General features: G+C 46.5%; 1 protein-coding gene across 10 annotated transcripts in view; it reads left to right on the top strand.

Moving 5' to 3' along the window:
- Nucleotides 1-12990, top strand: part of TMEM108 (transmembrane protein 108) — a 377772-nt gene that overhangs the window by 353056 nt on the left and 11726 nt on the right. For all 10 annotated transcript variants that reach the window (XM_044252348.1, XM_044252346.1, XM_044252349.1 and 7 more), the window contains one exon: nt 7977-9404. In XM_044252348.1, the coding sequence (XP_044108283.1) occupies nt 7977-9404 (1428 nt within the window). The remainder of the gene's footprint in view (nt 1-7976; nt 9405-12990) is intronic.

The following is a 12990-nucleotide window of genomic DNA, read 5'->3' as shown; positions in this document are numbered from 1 at the left end:
AGGGTCCTGGGATTGAGTCCTACATTAGACTCCTTGCTCAGTAGGGAGCCTGCTTCTCCTTGTCCCTCTGCCCACTGCTCCCCCTGCTTGTGCTCTCTCTGTCAAATAAATAAATAAATAGATAAATAGATAGATAGATAGATAGATAGATAGATAAATAAATAAATAAAATCCTTAAAAACAAAAACCAATTTCCCAGAGCAGCACAAGGCAAGTCATGCCAGCTGGAGACCACAGGTGTGATTGCCTAGGAGGAGAATAAAAGCAAAGATCTGCACCCTAAACTCCCTGGTTTCATAAAGAAGCCAAGGTCACAAGCATACGTTATCTCATAAAAGCATTTGTCCAGCACACCCTGAAGGCAGTGATGCATATTTATTTCTGAGGGAAACCATGCTGTGAGAGATGAGGAATTCATGTTTTATCTTTAAAATAAAAGGGAACATTGAAGTTCAGAGGATGGAACACAGTAGAATACCAGGACCAGTGATATAAAGAGAGCACTATAGGTTTGGAGCTTTGGTGGGATTGGAGGGGCAGTGAGTTGGCCTGGGTCACTCATAGTCCTAACTCTATATAGCTGTGTAGCCCAGGGTAAGTTTTTCAGTTTGTTGGGCCTCAGCCTTCTCATCTATAAAGTGAAGGAGCTGGATACCAAAGAATCCTAATATCCCATCCAACTGAAAGATAATAATTTTGAAATTAGAAAAGCCCATTTCCTGGCAAGATGGTATGTTCCTGCCATGTTGAGAACAGACTCTCTGATGGTCAGACTTCATATGTTGTGGACACTCTTTCCTTATGTTTTTAAAACACTGGATGCAGAAGCTAAATTCCTAAGTGTTCCAGTTATTTGTTGCTATAAAACAAACTACCCCAAAACAGTGGCTTAATAATTTACTTTGTTCCCAAATGTTAGGATTGACTGAGCTCAGTGAGGTGACTCTCCTCCCTTGGTATCTCTTGTGGTTGCAATCCAACAGTGGCTGGAACGAGGCTGCTTCACTGTTGTGTCTGATGCCTGGCTGGGGTTAGAATAGCCAAGGCTCCTTAGGCCTTTGTCTCCCTCTCCAAGTGGTCCCTCCACTCAGTCTCTCCATGTGGTGGCCTAAAGGCCACTGGACTTCTTATATGGGGCCAAAGACACACAAGAGAAACCTGCAGAAGCAGTATTAGCTTTTCTGTCTGGCCTTGAAGTCATGTGATGTTACTTCTGCCCCATTATATTCCTCACAGAATTCACAAAGGCCTACCTCTCAGGTCAAGGGGAAGGAAAAAGACCCACCTCTTGGTGGGAGGGGTTCCTTGAATTTACGGACAGTGGCTGAGCTGCCATCTTGCTTGAGGTCTTGATGATGGGGGGATGGCTCAAAAGACTACGCAATCTCCTGATTTTGTGATTCTATCATAAGGTTTGAAGACAATGGGGGAAATATCTAGTAGAAATCTAGATATTTAAATATCTAGTAGAAATCTAGATATGTAAGGAAAGCTCTACATAGAAGATAAATACATTTTTTAAGATTTTATTTATGTATTTGACAGAGAGACACAGCAAGAGAAGGAACACAAGCAGGGGGAGTGGGAGATGGAGAAGGAGGTTTCCCACTGAGCAGGGAGCCTGATGCGGGGCTTAATCCCAGAACCTTGGGATCATGACCTGAGCCAAAGGCAGATGACCCACCCAGGTGCCCCAAAGATAAAGACATTTTAAATTACAAAGAAAATGATGGGGTGCCCAGGTGGCTCAGTCAGTTAAGCACCCAACCCTTTTTTTTTTTTTAAGATTTTATTGATTTGAAATAGAATGAGAGCAAGAGAGAGTACCAGCGGGTGGTGGGGGCGCAGAGGGAGAGGGAGAAGTAGTCTCTCCACTGAGCAGGGAGCTCGATGTGGGGCCTGATCCCAGGATGCTGGGATCATGACTGAGCTGAAGGCAAATGCTTAACTGACTGAGCCACCCAGGTGTGCCCCAGTTAAGCATCCAACTCTTGATCTCAGTCCAGGTTTTGATTTCAGGGTCATGAATTCAAGCCCTGTGTTGGGCTCCACACTGGGCATGGAGCCTACTTAGAAAATATTTTTAAAAAATAAAATAACACGGGCACCTGGGTGGCTCAGTGGATTAAAGCCTCTGCCTTTGGCTCGGGTCATGATTCCAGGGTCCTGGGAATGAGCCCCGCATCAGGCTCCCTGCTTGGCAGGGAGCCTGCTTCCCTTCCTCTGTCTGCCTCTCTGCCTTGTGATCTCTGTCTGTCAAATAAATAAGTAAAATCTTTTATAAATAAATAAATAAATAAAATAACAAAATTACAAGGAAAATGAGATAGGATTGTTTATAAGTGTAAGGGAAATTTATATATGTAATAAATATGTCGTGTGTATGTGTGTGTGTGTGTGTGTATAAGCAATTTTAAGACAAAGATTTTAAAATTTCCTACTCTTCTACATGAAGAGCAGAGACTTAAAACAAAAATTTTCAGCCCTACAAGTTTCCTGTTACTTACAGGATATAGTTAATTGATCATCTTATTAAAAGAACACCACATGTGTCATATAGAGCCCTGAAAGAAAACAGGTAAGAGGGAAGAAAAGTCAAAAGACCAATAATAGAAAATCAGTGCTCAAAGGATTGTGGATCACTGCTTTTGACTATGCATAGCAGCCTGGCAGGTGGGGGAAGGGGGTGAGTGAAAATGTTTTAAGAGTGTAGACTCTGTTGTTTTGTTTTGTTTTGTTTTGTTTTATATTAAGGAGGCTCCACGTCCAGTGTGGAGCCCAGTGCAGGGCTTGAATTCACAACCTTGAGATCAAGAGTAAGATGCTTAACCAACTGAGCCACCCAAGTGCCCCTAAGAGTGTAGACTCTGAAGCCAAGGTGCCAAGTCAAATCATGGCTTACCATACCCTACCTGTGTGAAAGGAGACAGGTTCCTGTATCTCTCCATGCTGCTTTTCCTCGATTGCAATAATGAGTTACTGATAGTACCTATCTCATCAGGGTATTCTGGGAATTAAATATATCAGGACAGGCTTAGCCCTTCAAGCAGTGCATGGCATATAGGAATCACCTCATACATTAAATTAGCCATTTCTCCCTTCACCAGCTCCCTCCTTGCCTTTGCCAGATGCAAGTATCATGCCCAATATGCACTATGGGCAGCCAACCAAATCAACAGAAGGAGGAGGACCTTTCCTTTCCTTGGGCCCTGGGATCATGTACACATTGGAATTTTAGGGAGGAGGAGGCCTTCCTGCAACATCTGGACACCCATCAGTCTGTGGGTTTCCACACCCTACACTTGTCCATTTTCCAAGATGCTTTAAAATTCAGTTCCACATTTAAAGCATGTCAAGCTAAATTTTAGTTTTAGTCTCTCTCACATATTTGGCATTAGAGCCTCCAGAGGCTATTATGCAAATCTATGCAAATTATATGCAAAGAGGCGATAGCCCCAGATTGTGGGAGAAGAGTAGCAGGCCAACACAAAGGGACTTGAATGAAAATTTGCATCTGTTAGGGGAAGCCCAGGTTGAAGGCCTTGCAGAGTTATTGTGACAGTATGCACCCTTTCATTCAGTTATTAACCTTTTATGCCAAAGAGGAGAGGTAAAGTCATGTCTGATTTCCTTAGTGAAAATGACAGTGGAGGTTGAAGGAGGTGTTTGTGCAGTGCAACATCATAGCAATTTTTATAATACAAATGAAAAGTTGCTTTGAAATAGTGGATGTGGTCCAAGCTGTGCCCCCAACCTGCTGTGTGTTTTTGGACAAGTCACTTTGCTCCTTCCATTGCCCCCTGTGTGAAATGAGGGAATTTGATTAAGTTACCTCTAGGGCCCCTCTTACTGTGACAGCTAAACCTCATCCTCCAAATGAAAATTCTTGGCACCCGGATGGCAATACCCATTCATTGTACCAAACAAAGGTTTACTCTAAAGTCTAAAGAAGAAGGACTGAGAGGTAATTTAACAGTCTTCCTAGAAAGAAAAATAACCTCAAGGAATTAATTTTAAAAAAGGAGAAGGGGACAACAAAGGCAAATATTTATTTACACAGTAAGTCTTTTTTTTTTTTAAAGATTTTATTTATTTATTTGACAGACAGAGATCACAAGTAGGCAGAGAGGCAGGCACAGAGAGAGAGGAGGAAGCAGGCTCCCCGCCGAGCAGAGAGCCCGATGCGGAACTCGATCCCAGGACCCTGAGATCATGACCTGAGCCGAAGGCAGCGGCTTAACCCGCTGAGCCACCCAGGCGCCCCTTAAAGCAAGAACGATTATAGTCATATATTTCCCAGCTAGGAGGATTTTAGCCCCTGGAATGCTCCTGGTGAGAAAGTCAAGAGCATTTCTTTCCCTAGTATTTTACAGACTACGATGTATTAACCCTTCTACCTCTAGAGTGCTGCAAAAGCTCTTCCAGAGGCCAGAGTGGCTCCTCTCCCACCTGTCACTTGGATCTTTCAGGGTCTGTAAGCTTTGCACTGCCCTTAGTGCTGCTGCCAAAAGATTTCCATGTCCTTGGTCTCTGGTCTCTGATTTTCTCTCACATATCTGATGTTCTAACCCAGGAAGCCAAGGGCCTTTAATTTTAACTCCAGCTATTGCAGCAGCCACCAGCTGGGCACAGGTGTACCCTGACAGCCCCTTGCCTGGGGCTTCTCTGACTAAGCCACACTGGCCATGGGCCTCATGCAGAAGAAAGGAATACAGAGGAAGGAGCACCAGTGAAGCAGCCCTGAGCCAGTGGAGATGGGAGTGATGTAGGAAGTGGTGGGGTTTGGAGCCAACAGCCAAGAAAGAATTCTTGAGACATCTTTGATGTGAAAGGTGATTTTATTAAAACACAGGGACAGGACCCATGGGCAGAAAGAGCTGCACTGGGGTTGTGATGGGTGACTCATTATATACTTTCAAGTTGAGAGGGGATCAGGGACAGCACAGCCTCCAAGGCATTTTGGAAACAAGGTTTCCAAGATCCTAAGGGGGCTAGCCAGTGTTAGGGAAAGGTCGTTTATTACTGTTTAGAAAAAACTCTATCATGAGACCCTTCAGATGTATATCAGTGGGCCATATGCTTGAAGGATGATTGCTAACATGTATCTTGGTGGATAGAGAAAAAGTTTCCAAAGGAATTTTTATATGTTAAAGAAGACTTACAGGATCTTGGGGGATTGGGATAAGATTGTCTCTTGCCTTTAGCAAAATATTAACATCAAGGCAGCTGAATTCCTAGAGAAATGTCACTGCCTGTTTCAAGGATTTGTCAATGGGCTGCAAGTAGTAAGGAAATTTAATTTTTCTTCTGCCTTTGTTTCCCACATCAAGAACTGCTGGGTAAGCAAATGCTCCTCTCACATAGAAAGTTTGAGGTGCAGTCTACTCAGCCCCTCAGAGGTCCCCAGCAAATACGAGTATCATATTTGATCAACTCATAACCTGCCCTCAGATTGATTTTCTCTGTTTGACTCATCTCAGACTGCCATGGTTGTCCCCTCAAATCATTTCCCAAAATATACTACCTGAACACAACTCTGCCTTTCCTTTTTCTGAGGGATCTCTAATGTAAGACATCTGTCTTAGCTCAGGCTGGCATAACAAAGTACCACAGGCTGGGCATACTTAAACAACAGAAAGTTATTTTCCCACAGTTCTGGAGGCTAGAAGACCAAAATCGAGTTACTGACAGGATTGGCTTCTGATGAGACCTCTCCCTTTGACTTGAAGATGACAATCTTATCACTGTGTCCTCAGGTGGTCTTTCCTCTGTGTCCAAGCATCTCTGGTATCATTCTAGGTCTTCATCTCCTCTTCTTATAAAGACACCGGTCAGATTAGATTAGGGACCACCCTAAAGGCCTCATTTGACTTAATAACCTCTTTAAAGGCCCTATTACCAAACACAGTGACATTCTGAGGCACTAGAGATTAAAGCTTCAACAAATGAATTTGGGGGACACACAGTTCAATCTTTAGCACTTATACTGAACTAAGGGACTCATGAGCAAAACATAGGCTTATAAGAGAATGTCCCTCAAAACATCAGAGGTTAAGACTCCCAGCCCTAAGAACAGATTGTCCCTGTGGTATTTGGCTGCAAGAGAGGGGTTGGAATAACCCTGAACCAGTCAGAGTATTGCAGCACAGCAACTTCCTCCTCCTGCATTATCAGTGGTGGTTGACCAGGAAAAGCATGCATTTTAGATACAGCTCGGTTATATATATACCACAACTATGATGGGACTTTAAACACATTCGTTAATCTACCTGAGATCTCAATTTCCTACCCCATTGAGTGATTGTGAGGATTAAAAAGTATGAAAGATTGGGCCAGAGCAGATGCTCAGAAAACAGTTTTTAAGATTGACTTGAATAAGCAGAGCTTACTGTTAATATATGGTTTAGATCACCAAAGAAAGTTTAGGAAAAAATAGTTTACTTAGGACAAATTGTTGGTCCTAGAGACTGTGTGTGCTACCATCTGTTCAATCTTTTGTCCCTTGGCCTTCCTCCACCCACCAATTTAGAAGTGCAAGGCGAGGTGAGCTGGTCCAAACTCAGACTCCACCCCACACCCAAGATAGAGGTGGCTTCACTAGTAATCCTGGGCCTGTTTCAAAGGCAAGCCAGATGATCTCCCCTTCTTTGTTTCTGAAAGCTCACCAGGGCTGCTGCCTTCCCCCTCGCCAGCAGCTTTGCCGATCATCTCAGATACATAGAAATCACTGTCAGGATCCCTGCTTTGGCCATTCAGTGCTTGAATCTAGTGGGGGAGGGAGGTTCCCAGATAGTTACCAGATAGAGACAGATCTCTACCATTGTCTAGGTGGCTAGCAGAGCTGAAGGAAGGACAAGACAGTAACCAGGAAGGACTTCATAAGAAAATGGGGGAATTCACAGGTCAGAATTAGGCCTTAGAAGTCGATCAGGCCACCCATCAGCTGTTGAGACCAGTTCTTCCCAGCCCATGTATTGTACCAGGGTGGCCAGTTTTCCAGTTTATAATCTGAACAGATCCTATGTCTCACATTTGTATGAGATGTATTATTTGTAAAGTTTGACACATGCTATTATGATTAATAAATCCACATATATTTAGAAGTATTTTTAAATTTATACGTTTTGTTCCTGTGCATTTTCTCAATGAACCAAAAGCATGCACACTGATCATCATGAGAAATTCATAATTTTCTTGTTAATGCTCAAAAGAGGTCCTCCTACTCAAAAGGCTGGGCATCACCAGTGATGTTCCACAGAGAGTTCAGCCACAGGAGCGCCACAGGGAAAGCAGTTAACATTAATGACAACCATAAAACCAGCTGGTGGTCTTGGAGTGCATCTTCTCTTCCAGCTCTCTGCTAAGTGCTATGTGGGCACCAGATCTGGTCACCCACTGGACTGCTGTCCCCTTCTGCCTATCATTGACCTATGGCACTGAGATTTCTCTTTCTTGTTTTAGGATTGTTTGTGGATTGGTTTGAGCTCACTCAGAGCCAGAGACTGCTTTGTCCATTTTTGTGTCCTCCGATGTCAAGGAGAGGATAGAGACCCTCCTTACTTGCCCAGTGAATGGGACTGAATAAACAGATATCTGACAATTTGTGCCTTTGTCCAGTCCGTAAATGGAATATTCAGAAAAGGCATAAGAGTTGGTCAGCTCTGCCCACAGAAGCCTTCCACATTTGACTCAGGCTGGTTTACACAGAGTTGCCAGCCTTCCTCTGATCAACCTGGCCTTGACCACTCCCTGGCTGCAGAGGGGCAGCAGGCATTCAGAGACCATAATCCTTCCCACACCCAGCCCAGCCTGTTCTGAGAAGCTGCTCTTGGGGGTCAAGGTGGCAGTGTGGATCTCCGGAATGCTCCCAGTGTTCCCTTTAGCTCCCAGAGCACCACAGCTTCTTGCGTAAGGAAGGTCCAGGCTCTGAGCAACTCCCCAGGTATTTCACCTCTTCTCTCTGTCTTCTTCTCAAGGCTTCCTCCTGATCTTGGCACTGACCGAAGCACTGGTATTTGCCACCCAGGAACCATCTCCCAGAGAATCTCTTCAGGTCCTCCCCTCAGGCACCACCCCAGACACCATGGTGACAGCAACCCTCAGCTCTACCAGACATTCTTCCATGGCAACTGCCCCCACTTCTGTGGGCTCACTGACCCCCCATCCCAATGGATCCTCCTCACAGACTGCAGCTCCCATGGCAATGACAACGCCCCATCCAGATGGACGCCCTCCTACAAACACTGTCTCCACCATCATGATGACAGCAACCACCCCACATTCTGAAGGCCCCCTAACCCCAGGGCCCCTTCCTGCTGCGATGGCAACCACATCCTCCCACTCAGAGGGCCTTCCCCAGGGGGAAGCTATGGCCACCATCCTGCTGACAAAGCCAACAGGAGCCACCAGCCGTCCCACCACAGCATCTACCCGGGCTACCACACGCAGACCTCCCAGGCCCCCAGGCTCTTCCCGAAAGGGGACCAGCAGTTCATCACGCTCTGTCCTGCCCGCACCCAGTGGCCACTCTGGGAGGAAGGAAGGCCAGCGGGGACGAAATCAGAGCTCCACACATCTGGGGCAGAAGCGGCCCCTGGGGAAAATCTTTCAGATCTACAAAGGCAACTTTACAGGGTCTATAGAACCTGACCTGTCCACCCTCACTCCCAGGAACCCACTCTGGGGTTATTCTTCCTTGCCACAACCCCAGACAGTGGCCACAACCATGGCTCCCAGCAGGACCTCGTGGGCACTACCCACCACCCCCCTGGTGCCTGCAGAGGACAAGCCAGGCCTTAGCAGAGCAGACCAGGGGGGTGGTTCCAACTTCACCAGCCAAGGAGGGGAGCCGGACACCACAGTAGCCTCAGGTGCCCCTGCCAGTCCACAACCTGCCCCAGTGCCTTCTCAGCGCCCTCGCGGTGACCCACAGGATGGCCCCAGCCACAGTGACTCCTGGCTTACTGTCACCCCCGACATCAACAGACCTCCATCTACCAGCTCTGGGGTCTTCACAGCCACCGCGGGGCCCACCCAGGCTGCCTTCAATGCCAGTGTCTCAGCCCCTTCCGAGGGGACCCCTCAGGGAACATCTTCAACCTCGCAGGCCCCAGCCCACCCCACCAGGGGCTCAGAAAGCACTGTTTCCCAAGCCAAGGAGGAGGCTACAACCACCCCCACCACGACCAACAGGGTGCCCAGTCCTCTCTCCACAGTGGTGTCCACAGCCACAGGAAACTTCCTCAACCGCCTAGTCCCTGCTGGGACCTGGAAGCCTGGAACAGCAGGGAATATATCCCATGTGGCCGAAGGGGACAAACCCCAGCACAGAGCCACCATCTGCCTGAGCAAGATGGACATCGCCTGGGTGATCCTGGCCATCAGCGTGCCCATCTCCTCCTGCTGTAAGTGCCTCACCCTCTCCTTACTCCTCCCCTTTTCCCTCCTCTCCCTCTATCACATCAATGTGTCTGTTCCCAGAGAGCCTTTGCCCCAGAGCTGGGAAGTCCCTACCAAACAGGCGGCTGAACTTCCCAGAATTGTAGGAAACTAGGTGGCAGGACACAAATCATGGCTTATCCCTACCCCTGGTCCTGGTCCTTAGCCAGGCCATGGATCAGATGCCCATTCGTCATAAAAAGAGAGCTCCCAGGAGTGGGGGAGAACATTCCAAGTAGTCCAGTCAAGCTCTGAATTGTGCAAAAAGAAACACCAAGCTGGAGAGGTGCCATGGCTCACCCAGGAGCCCGAAGTTAAGTGAGGGATAGGCCTGGGATAGAGGGTCACCAACTTCCTGCCCAGTGCTCTTGTCATGACACCATCCTGCCACACTATCACCCTCAAGGGCAGCCTGCTAATGGCTGTAGTGACATGGCACCAAGACACCATAGGGGAACACTGGCACTTCTAAACATACAACCTGCAAGTAGTAGAGCCCTACCTTCCTCTCCCACTTCACATCCATCTTTCTGCCTATCTTTCCTCCTTTCCCTTATCTCTTTTCCTCCTGCTCTTTCTCTCTTTCTCCAAAAAAGGAGAGGAGGCTTTGATCTTGTAGGAATTTCTATTAGCCTTAGCAAAAGCAGCAGTTCCTATAGCTAAATTGAGAGCCTGAGAGTTACACATGAATTTAGCTATTTTCTCCCTCTTCCACAGTTTTATTTGTTCATGGATGGTGTGAGCTGGATGCAGTGTGGACTGCATTGCTTCCATTGGTGCTGGTAGAGAAGGGCTCTCCCAGGCCACCAGCAATTCTGTGCTGCTACCTGTCACTCCTTTAATGAGAATTTAAGAGATCCTTCCCCCTGACCTTGCCACAAAGTACCTGATTTAATTACTCAGAATATTGGGGCTTCTTTTATGTCTTCCCCATGTAACTTGATCTTAGATTCTTAGAGTTTCTCTGATAAACTCACATGAATCCTCACTAATTTTAACTCCCCCACCCCTCCATGGTTATTGGCTGGCCTCCTTCTGAACCCTTCCAGGGGTGAGAAACCCCCTGTGCTTCTCAGTCATTGGACAGCCATTCTCCTTTGACTCCCTCAGGTTGTTACCCAGCTCTCCTGGAAGCCTGACATTTGTCTCTTTGTAATTTTCACTCTGTGGTCCTAAGCCATGCCCTCTGAAACCATACAAAATCAGTCTGTCTACCAATTCCTGAAACATTTGAAATGGTGCTCAAAAACAGCTTTTCCTTTTCTAAGCCGCTCATGCCGATTCCTTCACATCTCACATTGCCCTGGCCCTACCCCATCATCTGCTGCTCCAAATGACCACAAGTTTAGCCCTGCTCTCCCAGTAGAGAGCACAGTGTTCCACATGGCCAGCCATGACAGAGGAGAGCAGGTGGTGTTTCCTTTGTTCTGGACACTTCAGCCACACTCAGGAAGCCAACACTGATATCAGCTCTGTCCGTTATACTGTCACATCACACCATGGGCTCATCCTGATCTCAATAAGAACAGAGCCCCAGAAACTTTCCACAGAGGAGGCTGTTAAGATGCCCTCCCAGCCTTTCCTCATGCCATGGGTCATTTGAACATTAGTGCAAGAGGTATATGCCTTTAACGTGAGCATAATTTCTACTTGGCATTGTACCAACAAGATCTTTTTAAATCTAGATTCTGGATTCTTTCCAGAAGTCACCTCTCTCAGCTTTTTGTTTCCTTCTAGTTGAAAAGCAAAGCAAACTTTCCATGTCAAAGGTGGACAACCTACTTCTGCTCAAGGACCCAATTTAGGAAAAGTGAAAATGTTTGCAGGTTGCATATTTTATTCTTTCATTAAGTGCCTTTATTGTCTCATGGAAACACACATGAATGCTTAAAACTGTGATTGTCCACTTCTAAAACAGAAGAATGATAATGAGAAAATGTAGTTCTATTAGCCAATAAATTATTAGTAATAGTCATATTTGAGAAGTAACCACATTAGAGACCATTTTTTAAATTTTTCATTCTTTGTGTCTCTAGAAGCTTTAGTTTACAAAGTGAGTTCCCATTATTTTTAACCAAGCCTTCTGTAAAACAGACTAGTCAGAGGAATAAAAAACATATTAAACATGCTATGCAAGGAACATAACCTTATAGGCAGGGACTAAGTCTTCAGGTGAAATGACTTGCCCAGGGTCCCAATCACATGAGTCATCTCAGATCCGGTGGTAGAATCTGTTGTGATTCAACACAGTATTTCCCAAGTTCCCCTTGTGTGCCAGGCACTATGCCAAGCACTAGAGAATTGAGATATCTGATGTGGCTGCCTCCCCCAGCTCACAGAGCCCTCTCCCCACCTGGGCCTTTCTCTTTGCCTGAGCTAGACAGCACAGAGTAGATCTAGGCTTCACTCCACAGGTCACACCCACCTGTTTTTACAGTTCTAACGAGACTTCTACAGCCCTTTTTTGCATGTGTGAGTTTGAAATTAGATCTTACTGCAAAGTCAGAAAACCCATGGGCTGCCTAACCCATGCATAATAATGTCAGCCAAGACAGAAACAAGGACATAGCCTGAAACTGCACTTAGAGAATGTTCCCGGCACTCTGAAAGAGCCTTCAGATGCTGGAGTAGAAAGTACTACTTTATAAAGGAAGCTATGAACCCTTTTGTCAAAGTGGACTCTCACAGTCCCTTGGAACCACAGACTCCATGTCCTTCAGCGTCTGTCTTGCATTCCCAGTGTGCACTTGGGAGGCTCCCCTAAGCCCTACTTGCCAAGATCCCTGCCTTAGTCCTAGCTGCTTCCACATAGAGTTCCCTATCCTTAGTCATGGCCCCAACTCCTGTGGGACCATCCTGTTGGGGCCCGGTGAAGACCCTGATGCAAGGGACATCAAGATAGAATACTTGTCCAGCTTCAAAGTACTGTGCTCTTTCAAAGCACATATGAGTAAATATCCAGGGTGCTTTCATAGCCTAATCCCACTCCAGTCATCAGATAAGCAGACCTCTTCCAGCAGCTGCATTTATCCTAAAGCTCACTCTACTGCCCTCAAAGAAGGGTCTTCATTGCCAGTTTGCATATATTTCAGGCAGGCTGGGTTAGTAGCAAAGAGAATGCATTTCCTCACATCTGGCTTTTCAGACCAGCCTGACCTTGTCCCAGCCCTGACCAGCCTTGACCTTGTTTCCTGCATGTACCAGAAACCAGATTTCAGGAGGCCAGAGTTGCTAGGCAGGTGGTTGAATCCCCTGCTTCTGTTGGAAACAGGGGGTTAATCATAGCAAATCTCAGGCCTGCCCAAAAAGGGCTGTCATCAGTTCCACCAACCCTTCCAGATCGTAAGCCCTACCCAATGGCTGGAAAGATATATGTGAGAGGACTGAGAAATGCTTTGTCTCCTGAGCCATGCCAGGGACAGCCACGCAGGGGTTCAGATGTGCTGAAAACCAAAACTGATTGGATCCAGGCCACATTTGGCTAGGGCAGAGAAGCCATGTGGCTCTTGAGCTGGTCTCTGCTGCCACCATCAGGATGCAAAGAGGCCACCA

The sequence above is a fragment of the Neovison vison genome, chromosome 6, assembly GCF_020171115.1.
Source record: "Neovison vison isolate M4711 chromosome 6, ASM_NN_V1, whole genome shotgun sequence".
Taxonomy (NCBI): Eukaryota; Metazoa; Chordata; class Mammalia; order Carnivora; family Mustelidae; genus Neogale; species Neogale vison.
The sequence above is the reverse complement of the archived record's forward strand: the minus strand, read 5'-3'. Positions and strand labels throughout refer to the sequence as shown.